The sequence below is a fragment of the Micromys minutus genome, assembly GCF_963924665.1.
Source record: "Micromys minutus genome assembly, chromosome: 10".
In the NCBI taxonomy this organism is placed as follows: domain Eukaryota; kingdom Metazoa; phylum Chordata; class Mammalia; order Rodentia; family Muridae; genus Micromys; species Micromys minutus.
This window is the reverse complement of record NC_137979.1, coordinates 10,001,339-10,021,293: the sequence shown is the minus strand read 5'-3', so window position 1 is coordinate 10,021,293 and position 19,955 is coordinate 10,001,339. Positions and strand designations below refer to the sequence as shown.

The window sequence follows — 19,955 nt, the reverse complement described above, 5'->3', positions numbered from 1 at the left end:
CCAGAGCCAATGCTCCCAGTTGCTGAAGCTCATAAACACAACACACGGGGAAAACACACCAGGTCCGACTCTTGGGTCATTGTTAGATCTGCTTCCTAGTCACAGAGAGCTTTATTTCAGAAGTAGGAAGCTATGATGTTTGGGTCCAGAGTGACTGCTACTGTTTGTTGTGGACAGAGTACCCACCAAAGTGTGGCTCATGGCACCACACCGATTAGGAGAATATTATTTACAATTACACTGCATTCATTCAGATACACTCTTATTTATAATCATCAGGATCAAACTTCAGGAGCTGGAGAGATGGCTAAGCCGTTAAGGGTATTTGCTGCTTTTGTAGAGGACCTGGATTTGGTTCCCAGCCTTCTACATGGCTCCAGTTCCAAAGATTCAACACCCTCTTCTGACCTCCTTGGGCACCAGGCATGCACTTGGAACACAGACACACATGTAGGCTAACACTCATACAAATAAAATAAATCTGAAAAAAATCAAACCAGATCATATATTGAGAAGTTCACTCTGTGGATTCAAGTAAATACTCCATTTAATACACAACATTCAACTCTGACTTTTTAAATGCAAATTTTATTAAAATAATTGTTGAGATACAAGTACTATCAAACACTCATTCCCTTTTGTGTGACAGGTCCATAAGCACCCAGAAGTTTTCACGAGGCTGAGTGTTGTCCCATTCCTGACTAGGCTCTGGAAAGAGGATACATTAGGGTTACAATGGCTGGTGTGAGGTGAGGCCAGCACTGCGCTAGGCTCTAGACAGCATGCATGCAGCCTCCTGGTCAGCCAGTGACCCAGCTTAGTCTGCTGTAGGGTGGACACTACATGTAGGGTATAGAAAGCCTTGGCCCACGGGCTCCTGAGGTTGCAGATGGGGATCTGACCTCGGCATGTGGAAGAGAGGCAAAGTAGCAACAGGGCATCTCACAATTATCCCTGGGTCAGCAGTTCTTACCATGTTTATATCAATGTGCAGCAAACAGGAAACAGACAAGCTCACTGGACTTGACTCAAGAAGTAAGCCTAAAAGCCAGGCATAGTGATACATACTTGTAACCCTAGTGCTCGAGAGGCAGAAGCAAGAGGACTGCTCCAAGTTCAAGGCTAGCCTAGGCTACACATTGAGACAAAAGCAGACGAAGGCTGGCATGGCAATGCATGTGTGATTCTAGTATCCAGGAGACTGAGACTGGAGGATAGCATGTTTGAAGCCAGGTTCGACAGTACAGCAAGACCTGCTTTAAAAAAAATATTTAAGCCATATTAAACATGGGTTTGAGGACTGCAGTTACCAAACTGTCACAAACACGACAGGGCATCGACTCAAAAGTGCATGTGTGAAAGGAGGGTATGAAGATGCTGAGATGGCAACTTTTGATAGATTTCTTTTATGAAGCCACTAATTAATTCTGTAAGGACACTGAAGTTCATTAAATGGCAATACAGAATTCACAATATGGCAACAGATCTATTTTAGATACATTTTACTGCTCAAAGGCATTTAAAACAAAACAAACCTATAAAATTCAGCCAGACAGAAAGATAATGACACCATCTGGTAACAGACTTTCAGACTGTGTTTTTAAGTTTCTAAGGTAAAAAAAAGGTTTGCCAACAGATGAGACTGTTAAATCCATTTAGTTTGATTAGACACAAAATATTAACAGTTGTTCTCTTCACTTTGAAAAGTAGCTTTTACAAGTCTGCCACTCTTCCTGAGTTTGACCTACCTACCCTATTCTGACAGAACTTGGAGGGCTCAAAGCAGGGCAGTTGCATTAAGATAACACTGGATCAAGTCCAGGCTTAGTGCATGCAGGAAAACTGACCATTCCCCCAAATACATGCCTACTGGTTAGCTTTTTGAGACAGGATCTTTTTAGATAGCTCAGGCTGGCTTAGCACTTGTAATCCTGCCCCTGCCTCCCAGGTACTAGGATTACAGCTGTGTTCCACACATCGAGTGTCTGTTTCATGATTCTGTGATGACTGGCCCAGGCTATGGTAGAATGGCCTGTATTAATTCTGTAAGCTTACCTGTTTTGATATTTTCCATTTTTGCAAAGTATCATTTTCTGAAACTCTGGTCATTAAATATGTTTACCTTAAAGTTCAAGACATTAATTTCCTTTCTAGGAATATGTGGGGGTAAAGACAGTATTTAAGGCAACAGACTTCATTGTAAGAGGTGACCCTGACCTTGCTTTATCAGGAGAGGGACTGCAGATCTGAGGGAAATTCAGGAGATTGACCCCACAGAGCTTTTAAAAAATTTACTATGTCCAGAGAACAGTAGGAAGAAAACCATGTTCTGTAACTTAGGGTATGTGTAAGAGCCCTTATTCTACAGCCAAACGTATGAAAGCAGCTTTCCTCAAAGAAACTCACATCTCTGAGCCAAGGCAGGCTTTTTAGTTGAATGATTGGTAGCTTTTGTTTGGCTCTGGAGGTTTCCATGGAAACAGCCTGAGAGACAGAAAAGGCAGCATTACCATATTATCCATATGCCACTTGATAAAACTGCACACTGATTCGTTCATTGTCCAGAGCGGAGGTGTTGTATCTGATGAGCCTGAGAAAGGCAGGCACTGAGCTCACTGGTTACACTTTGAATTTCCTGCTGTCCTCTGTTTGACACTTTAAATTAAATTCGAATGAACACCTCCTCTGCACATTTCCCTCAGGATCTTCTAGCTCAAGCAAATCTCCCACAACCAGAAGCCAAATGAAGTGAAGCATCACATTGAGCTCCACGGCCACGATGTTAAAATTCTATGGTAGGAGCTTCCTGCAGCTGAGGAAAATGATTGTGAAGACTACTTACAATCTGTCACGTCACTCTCCACCAGCGGGAAGTGCCAGCTTCAGTGCGTACTGTACCCGGATGGGGCAGGCAGCAACATTTGTCATTTCCCCACTTAGGTCTGGATTGCTTGTTTTAATAGAATAACACACTGGGCACAATGATCTCATCTGATTTCAGGTAGGTGCCTTGAGAAAGGCTACAAAAGAGCCCTCGCTCAAAAGGATGCATCTGAGGAACCAAAACACCGAGTCTCAACACAACAAGAGGTGTAGCACCTTTAGCACCAGGTTGAGGGACACAGGGGGCAGGAGTGCAGCTGGGCATTAAAGGGAATTCTGCAGTCCTAGACCTACATAGAGCCCACCTGGGAATTTAGTATGTTTAAAAAGAGAAAGGCTGAGACGTTATTAAAAAGTATCAAAATTGATGATTTTTTTTTTTTTTTTTTTTAAAAGAGAGGTGACTTGACATAGTTGTTGTTCACAAAACACTGAAAACATTTTTCCTTGGGGACATCAAGGCCAGCCTCGATGGACTAAAGGTCTTGGTAAGCTAAAAAGATAGGATGTACTCCCAAGAAGAATACATTTCTCATGGAGAGTGGTTTCTTCTTCTTCTTCTTTTTTTTTTTTTTTTTGAGACAGGGTTTCACTGTGTAGCCCTGGCTATCCTAGATTTGCTCCATAGACTAGGCTGGCCTAGAACTCAGGGATCTGCCTACCTCTGCCTCCGGAGTGCTGGAATTAAAGGTGTGTGCTACCACACCTGGTGAGAGTGATTTTCTGATAGAAATTTACTCTCTAGATCTCTGTAACACACTGGTGCCTGACTTAAAAAGATGTGCTCAGCACACGTTCACTCACCAGCGCAGAGCATCTCCATGTCTGGCACTGGTGTAGACAACTACAGTGCAGAATAAAGTCCCAAAGGATGGACCAAAGGTCTAGTGAAAGTCTGACTTAGAGGTGCAATAGGTAAGTTTTGGTTGAAATCTCAACTCAATGAGAACAAGTCACTGATTCTACTGATAAGGAAACCCAGGCTTGATTGTGTCACACATGAGCCAAAGAAAAACTGTGACCAGAAGTCCTACTCAGGTCCAGGCATCTTTCAATCTCAACACACATCACTCCTGTAACCTTACAAAAATGGTCAAGTATCAGAAAAATGCTGCCCTTTCAGGATGCCTTTGGCAATTCATGCTGTGATGTGCTTGGTTAAAGGGAAGGCCCTGGCCATTTTATAATACTGTTATGTTCTCATAGCAGGCTCTTTCCCTGAGCACTGGGTAAGCTGTCAGTTGTCACATGCTCACTCTCCGTGGTAAGTGCTGCCCTCAGCAGATGCAGGGTCACTGGGTGGGCCGAAATGACTGCTGTCTTGAGAATCTGTCCCAATGCTTTTGGTCTCTGACTGGAGGTGGACAGACACCTGTACTGCTATCTCCTGTCCTTGCTCACTTAAAGAGCCATCATCTGAATCTCCACCAGGAGAGTTACTTCGGCCTAGCTCGGGGTTAATCACATAGATGCTACTTTGAGCATCCAAAGCAGGTCTCTCCTTAATTCTCTCTCCCATGTCATCAGGGTCATCCACTCGCACAGCCTCAAACATTTCCTCAACAAAGGCCCGGCAGTTCAGAATAAGGGGTGGGAGAGGGACACTTCTGGCCAGTTCCTCAATATAGCGGGCAAACTCCATCGTCTTAAACTGAGTGACCTTAGCAAGCTCGAGGGTTTTGGCTGAGGTGATGATAGGGATACGCTTTGCAATCTCGAAGGCCTTCTGGAGTTTCTCAGCCCCCTCAGTCCTGAAGAACTCATTGATGGCTTTCTCAGTCTTGCGGAGATGGGTGCTCATCAGGCACAGCCGAGTGACATTCAGGATGAGTGTGATTGTGAAGGCGATCAGGCAGACAACCATATAATAGACGCTCATGTCTCCAGAGGTGAAGATCACACGGAGAGTGACTGAGTAGGAGGCACGAGCTGGAGAAGTGGTGATACACGTATAGAGCCCACGGTCATCAAAGGCTACGCCGGTGATATTTAGGAAGTTATCAGAAACCAACCATTTTCCACCTGATAAATCCAACAGAAATGAAAAAAAATTACAGAAAAGACCAACTGCCTTGTTGATATTTGCCTTTTCATAAAATTACTGTAGCTCGTCTGTTAGGTTCTATTGTTTAAATCATGTTAAAAAAAAGAGAAAGGGGTAAGGAAAGAAAGAAGGCGGGCACGCAAGCAGGCAGACTGTCATGTCTGACTAGGATTCTATCAGCGTAAGATAAGCAATGAAAATTGATCTTTCTGACCATCCTAAGGCCAGCATTTCTTTTTCACTGCCAGACACCAAGCCTGTCAGGGAGACAGGTACACCCACACAGACCCAAAAACCCAATCTTTCAAGACATGGTCTTCCATGTGAGTCTACACCATGCTGCTACTATACACAGAAAGAACATTCCTCAGAAGTATAAAGACATGCTTATTTGTGGGGTGATGGATTATATACTTTTATTGAAATGTTGCTTACTTTTATCACAAACTCATTTGACAAGGTACAGAAGTTATTTTTAAACGTATCTAGGATGGGGCCAGAGATTGTTCAATGGGTAACCTGTGGACTGAACTGCGCAGCAGCATGCTTTCACTGCCTCTGCTCTGACTACAGATGAAATATGACCAAGCTGTTTTGAGCTAATGCCACTGGCTTCCCTGCAATGATAGACTGGGACTGTGAGCTAAAACTCTTTCTTCCTGAGCTCCTTTTGGCAGGGTATTTTATTACAGCAACTGGAAAAGACTAAGATCTTTTTGTGTATTGTGTCAGAGATCTAACCCATGTTTGCCAGGAAAGGACTTACCACTGAGACATAGTCCCCAGTTAAGTGTTGGGTATGAGAAGGGAAGAGCACTGTCTCTTCTGCTTTAACTTAAAACAAAGAATCCCCTCTGTTTTAAGAGCTAATATTGTTTATCTTGATAACAGTGTTTTCTGCTAGTTTAGCTTTTCTTTGATATATGTATCTCCATCCTTTTAAAAAACAAAATAATTATAATTATTTTGTTCTTTTTGATATGTATAATGCTTTAAACTTAACTCCTCCCACTATCCCATGCTGGGGATCAAACCCGGGTTGTGCATTCTAGAAAAGTGTTCAACCCCTGCTGTATCCTGAACCCCCATTGGGCTAGTCTCCTTGACACGTTGTTTTGGAGAATTCTTACTCGGTGACATAACCCCAAGAGCAGGTTAAGTCACCTGCTAATCACACCTTACAGGATTACCTCTGCTGTGCAGCTGCCGTCCTTTCGAGTTGTACCAGTGGACTTCTCCATACTGATCCACTGTAAGAAGACACTCCAGTGAAACGTTTGTTCCCTCTTTGGCTATGATGACATCGTCACCTGAGTAGGAGCCTGCTAAGAGTTCAAAGCTCGGGAGAAACGATGCATTGTAAGAACTGTGATTCGTTCCCAGTGGAGCCACATCTTCCAAAAGCAGGGCAGCTGGCACAAGAGTGACCACCAGTAAAACGGACAGGCAATGATGCAGCTTCATGGGAAAATCAAAGGCAGTCCTGTTTACACTTGGGAAAGTCAGATGTGGCTATGCTGAACAGGATCGCAGTGAATGACTTGTTGCCGGTAGAAAAGTTTTCCAAAGAAGTGGTTCAAGGTGTTCCGAGGCTTTCGGAATTAAAAGATGAGAGTGGAGGCCAGCCTAAAAGAAAGCCACATAGTGTTTACCCAACCAAGACTCATCATGGAATAAAACTGCATGCCCCAGAAACAAACAGACATAAAACCAATTAAACAACGGGTGCTGCTATCAGGGAGGTCAGTGTAGCTCCCAGAGATGGAGAAACTGAGCCAGGCACCAGCAGTCTCAGACTGTAGGCAAACCTTGCTGGCAGCCCCATACTGTGACAAGCAGCTTTCGCTGGACTTCTACTTCTCATCTGTCCACTAAGAAGATGGATGAGAGACTCTAAGGATGTCTCTGGTTCTAAACTCAAGAGAGAGATTCCATTTCACACACAAAATTCTATGCAATCAAGGAGAGCTGGAATATAGTTTAATGATCTTTTATTTCAGCCCGCACCATTACCATATGTTAGACCGGTATGTAAAGCAACTGATATGTCTTATTCATCACCACAGAGGTTAAAATCTGTATACTTCAACTACATATGCAGATCAAACAAACAGTTCAGGGACATCTGAGGCAAAATCTGTTCTTGCTAGGGAAAAAAAAATACTATGTGACTTACATAAGCAAGATACTGACTTCTGAGGCTATACAACCTTCCCCTCAGAATGCTATACAAAAAAAAGCCCCATAGCATCTTCTTTATAATTAAGAGACAAAATAGTATATTAAATAGTATGTACAGAAATCTATTTCTGGATTGAAGTCTAACAAAATTGACATCTTAAGTGTGCAGCTGGTAGAAACTCAAATACACAATTATAAGGAACAACTATTAGACAAATTTGGAAGAATAACTAAAAAGCAAAATAAAAGTCTAGTCTCGGTTTGGTGTTTAGGATTTTCTTCTTGCTAATTTGATTCCCTATTTTAAACTACCAACTCACAAGGAGAATGTCAATTCATACTTCTATAAAAATGTGGCAAGATGATCTGCTTTATTTCTTCTCAAAGTCCAAGATAATTAGCTTTGAGGATGACATTTATCCCTTCTATACTCACAGGAAGGCTGCTTGATCATAGGACATAAAAACCAATGGGTCATTGCCATTAAACCCTCAAAGCCTGAATTACGAGTTTTAAAATGTCATTTAGTTTTCATTAAGCTCTTAAAGGACTGGGTGAACAATAACAATAAAAAATCTATCTCTAAATTTTAAGGATAGATTTATTTAGAACAAAACAAAAACTTCAGACTTTGTCTTTACAGAATATATTAAATATGTGTTTACTTCCATTTCCTCATAAAAACCTACTAAAATGACACTGAAGGAAGCAGCCTTGGGCACTTAGTAAACAATCTAGCTTACTTTATAAACTTCCCAGTGAGGGCTTGCTAGGATTATGCCAGAAGTTGATGGGAACCGACAGGCACCAACAGTGAAGCACCGATGAGGACCGGAAGCCAGGCTCCATTCTTGGTCACTGGTGAGGAGCAGTATCTGACAGTATGACTTTGTCCTCCTAGACTAGCAGTTCTCATGGTGAGGATCCAAGCTTTCCCTGGGACTTTGACAGGGAGTTCCCCAGGTTCATCTAGATCAAACTGAAATGCCATTCACTCCCATTGCCATACTCTTTACTAAGGCAAAACCTTTAAATCCACTCATTTTCTTTTTGTGTTATTTATTTAAAAGGGACCTGTGTATCACTTTTGTGGATAAAATCACCCGTGTGGCCAAGTATAAAAATGACTCACTCCAGTCACTGTCACCTGCTTCAAGCTCAGAGCTGTATCCCTATTATCTCTGCAGCCTTGTGGTGTGAGGACTGCTGACTCAGCAGTCTGTTGAGACCAGTGTGCCAGGGGAAGGTCTGTTCCCATGCTGTGGTTTTCTCTTGATGCCTTGATCCTGCAGTCAATGCTCATTTCACAAGTGAGCCATGTCTCTTGAACTACTTTAATCTTTGACCTCTTCAATTCTTGTCACCGGACAAGTATCTCTTACGTACCCCAGTTATTATAATCCCCTGAGTCTACCTCTGATTTCATGTTAGAACCAAGAATCCAACCCAGTCTCTTTCCCTCCAGAATCAGGATCTGGCATTCTCTGCCTCGTGAGTTTGGTTGTGAGATATACCTACCACTACAACTTGTGGCTCTTTCCTGTACCTCTGGACCAGTGACCCCTCTGCTTGTGCCTTGGCCTCCCACTTGAGCAGTTCTATTTTTGATCTGCCCATCCCTCAGATCTACTGTACTATTTAGCTTCTTGGGGAGGCTTTCTACAGTGTGCCTGCATTTCTGCCGTGGGTAGCATCAATGTATATCCTTTGACAGGTTGGCACCTCCTATGTGCTCACTAGAAACCTAAATAGAAGAGAATGTGGCTCTCTATTGAAACTCTGCTGGTACAGGTAGAGAGGAAGGAGGTACCAGGATAGGAGGTAAAGCAGAACTGGTACAGACTGGAGCTGTGGAGAGCTACTTGATTTGCCTTTTGTTTTCTCAATAAACATGGTGGGTGTTCACCTTGGGGCCTGAAGCAGGTGGCAGTACTTGTGGAGTGAGTGACACTGTGCTAGTGTTTTATACTCAAGTGTACAATCATTCTTCAAACAGCCTTGCAGCCTCCTCTTTACCAGATATTAAAAGGAAAAGGTTAAAGCAGAGGAAAAAAAATCACCAAATTTAGAAGATATTATCATCTAGAGAGCTTTTAAAAATAAGACCTAGGGGTTGAAGAGGTGGCTCAGCGGTTAAGAGCACTGACCGCTCTTCCAGAGGTCCTGAGTTCAATGCCCAGTAACCACATGGTGGCTCACAACCATCTGTAATGGGATCTGATGCCCTCTTCTGATGTGTCTGAAGACAGTGACAGTGTACTCACATATATTAAATAAATAAAAATTTAAACAAACAAACAAACAAGATCTGATGTAGGCTTACATTAGCATCCTGGGTAACTCTGAGGTAAGGGTCCCTTGGCTGACATTTGGTAACACCAACACAGTTCCTCTTTCTCTGACAGTCTTGCTAATGGTGCTTTAGACTACAGGAACACTTCCTACCACAGAGCTGACCTGTCACATTCCATTTTGGTCCTGGCTTCCTCTGCACTGGTAAAACTGAATGTCTACAATCTGATAAAGCCAGGGTGACAGAGGTTCAGAGGGTAGACTTGATTGAGCCTGTTTCCTAGGTGGACATTCAAACCTGGATTTTAACCAGCCCTGTAGTTTTTATGAAGGACTTAAAGTTTGTGCCTTGTCCCCCTCATCTTTAAAGTACGAAAAACAACAGTATCTATTCTTACAGGAGGGTGGCACCTAGAGATAATCCATGGAAAACAGTTGCACTCACTAAATGCACTCGTTATTATTGCTGATGGTTCTTTAGATACTGTACTTACACTTGCACCATTTGACAGTTACACCATTAAGCACTTTTACTCGGAATACCATAAACTATATAGTATTCTGGTGTGGGGAGGCACCACTGCAATTTTAATTTTTAATTCAAAACATCACTTTTCTTAGTCTCACTACAAATCACCATTTTTCATTAACATCAATCAAAATATCACATCACCTGTGCCCTGCATTTGTGGCAGACAAGCGTCCTTCCTCTGCACTGGTAAAACTGAATGTCTACAATCTGATAAAGCCAGGGTGACAGAGGTTCAGAGGGCAGACTTGGGTCAATCTCCCAGTTAAGTAAGCTAACTGAAACCTTTGTTCTTGGGATTTAGAATGGAGATATTTGTATTTCAGGGCCATTTGAGAAAAGTGAGCATCCAGGGTGTTGAACAGTTCGGTTCAGCCTACCTACAGTGGAAAGCTGAGAGCCAGGACAAGATGGGTGGAGAGAAGAGAGAGCCATGAGAAGACTGAGGAGGATGTAGAGAAAGAGGCTCATACATGCTGCTTTGGCTCTTAAAATTTTTGGCACCAATGACTTTTTTTTTCCTTAAAGAAAAAAACATCTTTACTTGTTTGTTAGTTTGCTTTTTTCAAGACAGGGTTTCTCTGTGTAGCTTTGGCTGTCCTGGAACTCACTCTGTAGACCAGGCTGGCCTCGAACTCAGATATCTACCTTCCTCTACATATCTACCTTCCTCTACCTCTGTTTCCCTAGTGCTGGGATTAAAGGTACAGGCCACCACTGTCTGGCTCCTTATTTAGTTTAATTCACAATTAAAACCAAATCATTAAAACTTATTTTACAAACAAGGAAGCAACTGGGGGAAATGGTTAGGTAGGAGAAAGAAGATTAATAAGCCTTGTAAGACTAAGATAACCATAGCTGCAGTCACCAGGTGACCCTTGTTATCATGGGTCTCCAACTAGTCCCTTTATACTTTGGCAGTGGGTCTCAACCTGCAGGTCAAATGCTCCTTGCACAGGAGTGACACATCAGACATCCTGCATATCCATATATTTACATTACAATTTGTAACAGTAGCAAAATTACAGTTATGAAGTAGCAACAAAAATAGTTTTATGGTTGGGGGATCACTACAACATGAAGAACTGTATTAAAGGGTCCAAATGTTAGGAAGGTTCAAAAGTACTGTGCACTATGGGATGTTTTGAGCAAAGTACCCTATGGTACTACAGTCTTTGTTTTATATTAACACAGCCACTTGGGTGGGCTAGGGGTTCACAAACTCCTTCATAACAGGGTCTTGAGAAACACCACAGCCACCCTGAAGCTGATCCTATGTCAAAGGGAGCACAGCAGCTTGAACCTCACTTCATGGCTGAAGAAAATCTGATCTGACAACAGTCTTGAGTGTCCAGTCTGCACCAGCCACTTTAGACCCACTGTAGACATATGAACACAAAGGCCTTCTGCTATCAGCCATGAGGAGCCCACCTGCAGGTAAGAGATGTTGAGCCGTTGGGCACAACAGTGGCAAAAGTCCAAGGTGACAGCACAAAGAGATGGAGAATTCAGATCCCCATGGCTTATTCCTCACATGAAATCTTAAGTTAGCGTTAGTGGTCTCTGCTACCGCAGCCTAGACTTCTCGTGACCATTTCTTTCTCAAAGCAGTGATGATGGAGGTCATCACTGTCACGGCTCAACTCAAAGCCTGGCTTTATATCATTACTTAAGCCAGGAACCTATCACACGAAGGGCAGAGTGCTGCCGCTGCCGCTCAGGTGAGTCAGACCATCCCCCACACTCAGGAACTTACAAAAGTTTAGAAGCTGGGGGCAGAAAAGCTAATCACACACACACACACACACACACACACACACACACACACACACACGGCATGAGTAGTGCTGGAGGGATGATTTTACCCCAGAAAACCATTCTGAATACTATTATTTTAACAGTCAGAAAGAGAAGAGTCTTCGCTGTCGTCCCAAGCAGACTGCTTGGCTGCTGTTCCTGCCAACTTTGAGTGAAGAAATATTTCCATCTGGCTCCAGTTCTCAACAGAAGCAAATAAGGAAGCAATGTGGCTGACTTCCGTTCTGGTGGCACAGTATTTAGTTGGCTGCGGAGACTGCAGTTTACAGAAATCATTCTGGGAAAAGTCAAGGGGGAGAACACTAGCACCCAGATGGTAATGTTTTTCACTCCAATTACAGCAGGATACTAATGTCCTAGTCCCATAATTAACTGCTCCTTGTATTTACAGCGCATCCGCTCTGCTCTGTCTTTAGTCACTTGCAAAGTGGAGGTTCTCGTATAAACTGCCACACAGTTGACAAAGTGGCATTCTGAGGTGGCAAGGAAGAAAGCAAATGGAGAACAGCTTGTGCGTCCCCACCATCCACAGCAAAGAGCAAACGCAGTGCTGCTTCCCGCCAGTGTTGCTATGGAGATCTGTGACATTGCAAAGTTAGTTCTTAGGCCAAAGAGAATGGTCCAGGGGTAAAGACACCTGCTGAGCAAGCCTGAAGACCCGAGTTCTATCCTGGGACCCACATAAAGGTACAAGGGAAGAACTGACTCGACCAAGTTGTCCTCTGACCTCCACACACGCACCACAGCACAATGCTGTCTGTTCCCATATATACACACTAAATTATATATTTAAAGTTACTATTATTCAAACAGAGGTCATCATTTTGAGGGCCATTTACTTAGAAGTTTCTAGTCTATTTTTCTAGTAATTTCCTGAAGTTTACACCTCTCTACCCCCAGGCATATGGAAAATCTTAGCTCAAATGTCAACATATTTTCTGGCACAATAAAACATTTTGAGTATCCATCAATGGTAGTCTGAACAGGTTTGGCTCCCATAGATTCATGTTTTAGCACTTAGCCTATAGGGAATGGATCTATTAGGAGGTGTAGTCTTGTTGGAGGAAGTGTGTCATTGTGTGTGGGCTTTGAGGTCTCCTATGCTCAAGCTATTCCAGTTTCCTGTTTAGATGTAGAACTCTCAGCTCCTCCAGCACCACGTCTGCCTGCATGCTGCCATGCTTTCCGCTATAATAATGGACTGAAATCCTGAAACTAAGCCAGACACAATTAAATGTTGTCCTTTATAAGAGATGCCTTGGTTATGGTGTCTCTTCACAGTAATAAAACCCTAAGACACCATCCTTTTTGGAGCTCTGTCTAAATACCAGTATTATTCTGACTTGTATCCTTTTTTGGCACAGCAGGCTTAGATTCAGGACCTACCCACCTCATTTTCTTTCCTCTGTAGTCTGAAAGTGAGGAAGATTCCACTATATCTTTAAGTCAGTAGATATAGCCCCTCATGGTAACCCCAGACCTACTTGTTCAATATTCACATGCCTTAGAGGGGATCCACAGAATCCTCCCAGTTTTGCAATGCCAAAACTATAGGATTATGCAATTTAGTGGCCAGAAGAATGGGCTCTGTAGTTATAAGCACCTGGTCCTTAAATCCAATCTAACCACTTGTGGTATATCCAAATACTGTCTTTCAAAGAAAAAACATAATCTATTAGGAGACTTCTCACTAGCCAGGAGATAAGCTTAAAACTTCAGGTAGCAGCTGTAACTGTCCAGGAGCTGGGTCTGTAGGCAGCAGTGCACATACACACAAAATACCTGACATAGTTTATAACTAGGTATGGTCTTTAGTTGAACCTCTAGCATTTGCTCTGAAGTGCTCTAGGACTCTTAGTTTCCATATCTGGAAGCTGATGCCATCTTCATCCCTTTCTCTGCCTAAAAATTATACAATGTTTCCAGCCCCTACACAAAGCTTCAATTATGTGTGCCTTAATCTCTACTGTCTCTAGAGAGTCTTCAACTTAACATTCTGGTTCTAGTTGTTCTTTTTGCTTATCATTTCCTTCCCCCAGCAGCATCTTCCCACAAGAAACTATGTTTTTGAAAAAGACAAGATCGTTACTAGTTGGCCAACATACACTCCTATACATTTTTCCTTTACAAAAGAAAACCAGAAGAAATCTATTTTCTGGTTTATTTGTTGGACCAGGACATTTTTGTTTGAGATACGATGTGGTTGCTTAGCTCTGGCTGGCCTAGAGTTCTCCATGTAGCCAAGGGTAGCCTTGAACTTGCAATTCTACTTCAAAGGAATAGGCATTTAGTGAGGTCCTAGGTAACATCAGCACATCAAAATTTAAAGAATTACCACAGAAAGTAAAGAAAAATATTTGGAGGGTTTTAGGAAGTGGCAGTTACATCTGAACACTGATGTAAGGGATTGACGGAAGAGGGGAATCCCCCACACCGCCCTGTTTTTTGTGCTAGGGATCGAACTCAGGGCCTTGCACATGACAGGCAAATGCACTACCACTTAGCTATACACCAGCACAAGAGCGAAACACAAGAAAGCAAGTCTTTACACTTACACACACACACACACACACACACACACACCTCCCCGTCCCCCAGTTTTACAAAATTTTGTTTCATGCCTTCTTGGGTAAACTGCTCAGGGGCAAATGAAACGACACGCTGCACATTTGAGCAACCCTAAAATAACAAATCAAAAGCATGCCACTGTCCCGCTTAGAAACCTTTAATTACTTCCCACCGAGTTCCAAATTTAAAGTCACACGCCTTGTCACTGACCGGACAGAGACTTGGTGCCTAGGTCTCTGTTCTCCCTCTCTCCGTGTCGCCTCCCTTCGCTATTTGTTCAAAAACTTGTCTCTCCAAGTGCAGGCTTCCTCCTTCGCACTTCCTCACTCAGTTCCGTTCCATCGCCACAGTTCAACTTCGATTAAAGCACCTAACCACCCTCTCAGATACCGTTGTTTTGATTTGTTTGAGGTCTCCCTTCCCCAGCACCTCGGCAGAGCGCTTAGAGCAGGGCCTGCACTGGATTCCGGGTTACGTCCCGGGTCGTCGCCGGCCCTTTAGTATGCTGTAAATACTTCAGGGTGGAACCCCACACCCACTCCCAGCCTTCCCGTAGGGCGGGCATCCTGGCACCCTCCGTGTCCAGCTCCAAGCATCCTTTATCTCTCAGGAGGCTACCTGAGCAGAGTATTCACTCACCTTTCTGGAGTCAGCGCCTTCCGCCCCAGTAGATGCTTGACCCGGAAGCACTCCGTGAAGGCGGACCCGCCTCCGTGCGGCGCTCAGGAGTACTTCCGGGACGGTCGGCTGGGCGAGCGGGCGGCGGTGGCCTCGGTGAGGGGCGGTGTCCGGGCTTCGGGGCATCCGGGTGAGGGCGGCGAAGGCTGAGCTCGCCGGGGTCGCTGGTTGAGGGGCTGCAGCGCTTCCGGCTGTGTTCGGTGGTCTTGCCGGCCTGAAGGGCTTGTTTACCCCAGGCCTGGGGGTGGGACGTGTCGGGACGAGAGACTGGCCACGTTAGCCCGGGAGCCGCCGCTTCCCGCTTGCCCCGGCTCCTCGTCGCGCGGACGGGCTGCAGCGCTGTCCCCAGGCCCGGCTCTCAGCTAGTCGGCCATGCCAGTCGCACTGCCTCCGGGTAAAAGCGGTGGGGACGCGTGTGCTTTGGGCATATTTGTGTCTCGACTGTGAGGCGCCTCGTTCGACTTCTCCAGTCACCTGGATCCTTCTCCTCCAATCAGGAAAACCCATTTGCCACAGACAACCCGGAAAACATTAAACAGTACAATTCCGTATGTCTGGTATGTGTTTAATATTATTTACAGGGACGGCGAAGAGGGTCGTCACCACACATACAAATCTTGTTTCCTGGCTCAGCCTAAACGCTTCGCACGTCCTCGAAGCTTACTAAAATCCTTGTTGTGCAAGTGAAATGATAGTGACAACCAGAGTTTACTAATTGGAATGTTCTAGTTTCATAAAATTTAAACGAACGTATGAAATATATATGTTCTATTTGTTTACATAGAGCACATCAGTGGACTATTTATAGGTCATAACTCGGAGAAAGAAGAAAAAGGTAGTTCTAAAATATTTTATACAGCTGCAAGAACACCTCAACTTTGTGTAAGCTTGTTGGTGTCTTTTTGTTAGATCAGCCTCTGGACTGACTGGAGTAGAAATTGCCTTATATATCTTCTCTGTATCCAGAGCTGGGTACATGTGCAAAAGGTTCTTGCCATGAATAAGTAAATGAGTTATTTTTCTGGTTTGCATGGCAGTTGGCAACACAGTCTTAATCCACCTTTCTTTTTGTCACCCTTTGCTTCTTCCCTAGTATAGCCATTACTCTAGGTGACTATTTCCTGGGTGGCTGACCTTTCTTCTGAGTTGTTTCCATGCCCTTTGTTTAGTTGCTTTCCTCCTACTGAGATAAGATACCCAGACAAAAACAAGGAAGGTGATCTTACTCTGAGTCACAGTTCACTTGTTCTCAGTGGTAGGAAGGTCACACAGAAAACTGGTCACACTGCATCCATAGTCTAGAAGCAGAGAGCAGGGAATTCGTGCCGTCAGCCTGCTTTCTCCTTTTTATACCTCCCGGGATCCCAGCCTGTGTAATTGTGCCACCCACAGTAGATGGGTCTTCCCGAATCTGTCAACCTCAAGATGTGCCCAGAGGACTCTGGTGGGTCTAGGCTTATCAGTTTGGCAACTGAGATTGACCATCACACCCTTGAATCTTTTATTTCATTGGCATTTTAGTTTGTTAAAATCTTAAGCATCTTGAAGGTAGACATTACAAACACAGATGCCTGCAGGATCTAATTTAATTACTATAAAAGAATAATAGAAATTTGGAGATAGTAGAGTATGAGAGAATACTGTTGTCATGCAAAAGGATTCAACAGCCATTTGGTACCAGATAGGTCTTACCTACTCAGATGCCCCTGTTGCATTGCCTTTTTACAAGGGACCTAGAAACATCTATTTGTTGCTATGAGAGATGAGACTTCAAATGTTAGCAACTAATTAAAGGGTTTAAATAGTGTTGACTGACTAAAAACACCTATAGGCTGTAGTTAGCTAACAGATTTCGATTTTGTGACTGCTCTAGATACACTTTATGAATCATTCTCTGATGCTTATACTGTCTTCTCTGTTCTCTAAGTTTTGGGGTGTGTGTGTGTGTGTGTGTGTGTGTGTGTGTGTGTTGAGACAGGGTCTCATCATGTAGCTCTTTTTGTCCTAAGACCCGCTGTGTAGATCAGGCTGGCCTTGAAATCTCAGAGGTCTGCCTTTGCCTCCTAAGTGCTGGGATTGTAGGCAAAGCAGCACTAAGTATTTTTTGTATGTGCTTCAATTATTGGGCTATATCTCATCTGCCTTTCTTGTAAAAACTTTTTAGTGCATTAGAAGCATGATTGCTTGAGTTGGATTTATCCTGCCATTAGTGCATACCTGAATAAAATGTTTGTCAGAATACCTAGTATATGTGTTGTATGTGTGTGTGTTTGTTGGTGACAACTGGTTATTTTGGAAACTAGTATTTCTCTTAGTGGGAGTACCACTGACATGTTGGCTTTAATTGCCAAAGAACTGTGTTCTTGGAAGGGGCTAAATTGGATAATATTGCTATTCCAAAGCTGACCTGAGGGATCAGTGGATGTATTTAGGTGGTAGAGCTCTTGTTTAGCATGAATGAGGTCCTGGGTTTGATCCAAGCACAGCAGAGTAAATGAAATAAAAAAAAAATGGAATTCAATTATTCTTTGGTTACATCAGATGGTCTAACTATCAAAACAGTACTAGGAATAGTTTCAAAGAGTATTAAAATATAGAAAGCTGATCTAACATGGTTTAAACAATCTCTGGAAAAATTGAAGTGAGAATGGATGCTTAATGATGCCATTTTTGAAGGATAGTGTAGTGAGAGGAAAGATTGATACTCAGGCTTCATCAAAATGAAAATCTTTCTTGGTGAGAGACCCCATGAAAATAATAAAAAGACAGGTGTGTTGACTCATGTCTGTAATTCTAGAACTTGGAGGCCTGAGGCAGGATTGCTATAAGCTAGAGGTCAGCAAAGAGGGAGATCCTGTCTCAAAAGGCAAAATTGAAGTAAGACCATGGAAATAAGCTTTGCCCTGCCGTGATATTGAACTGAGGGCATTGAGTGCTCTCACAACAGAAACAGCAAAGCAACCCAACTAAAAACTCGAACAAGATAGAGCCAGGTGCTTCTTGGGGGGAATATTCAGATGGCAAATAAGCACACGAAAAGACGTCAAGTGTCTTTAGTCTTGAGGAAATGAACCACCACATAATTATAAAAATGGCTCAATGGGGCGGGGGAACCTGATCAGGATGCAGAAATTTTATTTGTACTACTCTAGAAAAGATGGCAGTTACATATAAAAATAAGCATGGACTTAATATGATCCATATTATTGATCTAGTCTTGGTCATTTATTCCAGAGGAAAAGCTTATGTTCACATAAATACCTGTATGTGAACTTTGGAAGTTGTTGTATAATAGTCTCATGTTGGAAACTGCAGGTTACCTTGAATGGGCAAATACATTGTGATCTCCTCCGTCCTCCATCCATTCATCCACCCACCCATCCATTCACAATGATATTACTGAGAAATTGAAAGGAACTTTTGATGAAACCATAGTAGAAAGGAGGGACTTAGGCTAAATGAAAAAAGTAGCTTCAAGGATAATCTGTATACTTCAATGTATATGACTTGAAAATGTCAGTGTCAGAGAACAGATCAGTAGCTGGTTGCTATAGGTTGAAAGAAATGTGGGAAGTGTCTGGTTACAGGTAGGATGGCCCAGGTATCCGTAGGATTGGTTTGTACCTTACCTGTACTGATGCTCAGTAGAGTTAAGTAGTTGACCCTCTGTGTCCGGGATTCAGCATTTGTAGATTTAACTAATCATAAGTGGAAAACAGTTGGAAAAAGTTTCGTCTGTACTAAACCTGTGCAGACTTGTCATTGTTCCCAAGAGAGTTAAGTCGGTTACAAAGCATCAAATATGGTATTAGACATCTGTGAGGGCGCACTCTGATGAGATGCACATGCTGTCCATTTTATAGAAGGGATGTGACCACTGAGATTTTGTCTGCAGGGTTCTTGCAGGCAATTCCCTGCAGATACCAAGGGACAATTGTGAATGTAACACTTTATGTAATTAATGTACACATAAAGGTACATGTAAAAACTGTAAAATTGGAAGGACCCTGGTGAATTGTAACAATCTTAGCTTCTGATGGGGAGCTGAGTGGAGGTATATAGGATCTCTTTATATTGCTGTAGTAGAATCTGAATCTGAAATGTCTCAAAAAATGTCTCAAACACATCAAGCAAATAGTTTATACTAAAGAAACTGGTATCAGTAGATTCTTGTTGGGCTTTTGTCTTAGCAGGTGATGTTGTAGTCATGTCAGATAAGGATGCTACAGAGACTCCAGTGGTAACCAAAGCAGCCACAGTCCTTAAAGATGAGAACTGTGAACCAGAGGAGAAGCCCGAGAATAAATCTCAGCCTGTAGTGTCCACCCGGAAAAGACCAGAATCCAAACCTTCCAGCGATCTTGAGGCTTCTGAACTTCCTGCTCAGGTTTCACAGGCTGTAGCCATAGTAGCATATCTATTAATTAAACTTTGGGGATTTAAAAGCACAAGTCTTAAAAGGGATGTGGGGTCAGTACTAATTTACAATGGCATTTCCTTCTTTTCACAGCCATAAAGTGTCAGCTTTCTGATGCAGCAATACCTTTATCAGGAACTGCATCTGCCACAGGGCATTGATGTGCTGCTGGCATTCGGCTGTTAGTCCTACAGGATTTACCTGTCATAGATTTGCTTCTTCTTGTCTGTGCACTTCTGAGTCTCCTCTAACTCCTTGTTTTCTTTTGTTTCTTTTCTCACTGGAAAACAACAGGAGACTGCTTCTAAAGATGCATCTCCGACTGGATGGGGTTATTGGGGCAGCTGGGGCAAGTCTCTGCTCTCCTCAGCCTCGGCTACAGTAGCTACAGTAGGTAAGACCATTTTTGTGTGCACTGGGGCTCATGCCATGCTCCATTAGGAAGTTGAAGTCCAGAGATTCATTTAAGCCAACGTTTTAGTGATAAGTCAGTGGGGTTTTTGTTTTGTTTTTGTTTCTTGGTAAGGAGATAATGACAAGGATGG

General features: G+C 43.1%; 2 protein-coding genes across 2 annotated transcripts in view; one reads left to right on the top strand and one right to left on the bottom strand.

The window, feature by feature from the left end:
• Positions 1-638: 638 nt before the first annotated feature.
• MFAP3 (microfibril associated protein 3) lies at positions 639-14,993 on the bottom strand. Its single transcript, XM_080924384.1, has 3 exons — positions 14,955-14,993; positions 6,118-6,553; positions 639-4,905 (listed from the first exon to the last, which is right to left on the bottom strand). Exons 2-3 carry the CDS (start codon positions 6,389-6,391, stop codon positions 4,136-4,138), a joined length of 1,044 nt encoding a protein of 347 aa, XP_080780510.1. The 5' UTR covers positions 6,392-6,553; positions 14,955-14,993; the 3' UTR covers positions 639-4,135.
• Positions 14,994-15,037: 44 nt separating this feature from the next.
• FAM114A2 (family with sequence similarity 114 member A2) overlaps positions 15,038-19,955 on the top strand; it is a 31,792-nt gene continuing 26,874 nt past the window's right edge. Inside the window, 3 exon segments of the mRNA XM_080922579.1 lie at positions 15,038-15,123; positions 19,187-19,380; positions 19,705-19,804. Coding sequence (XP_080778705.1) covers positions 19,201-19,380; positions 19,705-19,804 — 280 coding nt within the window. The 5' untranslated portion in view covers positions 15,038-15,123; positions 19,187-19,200.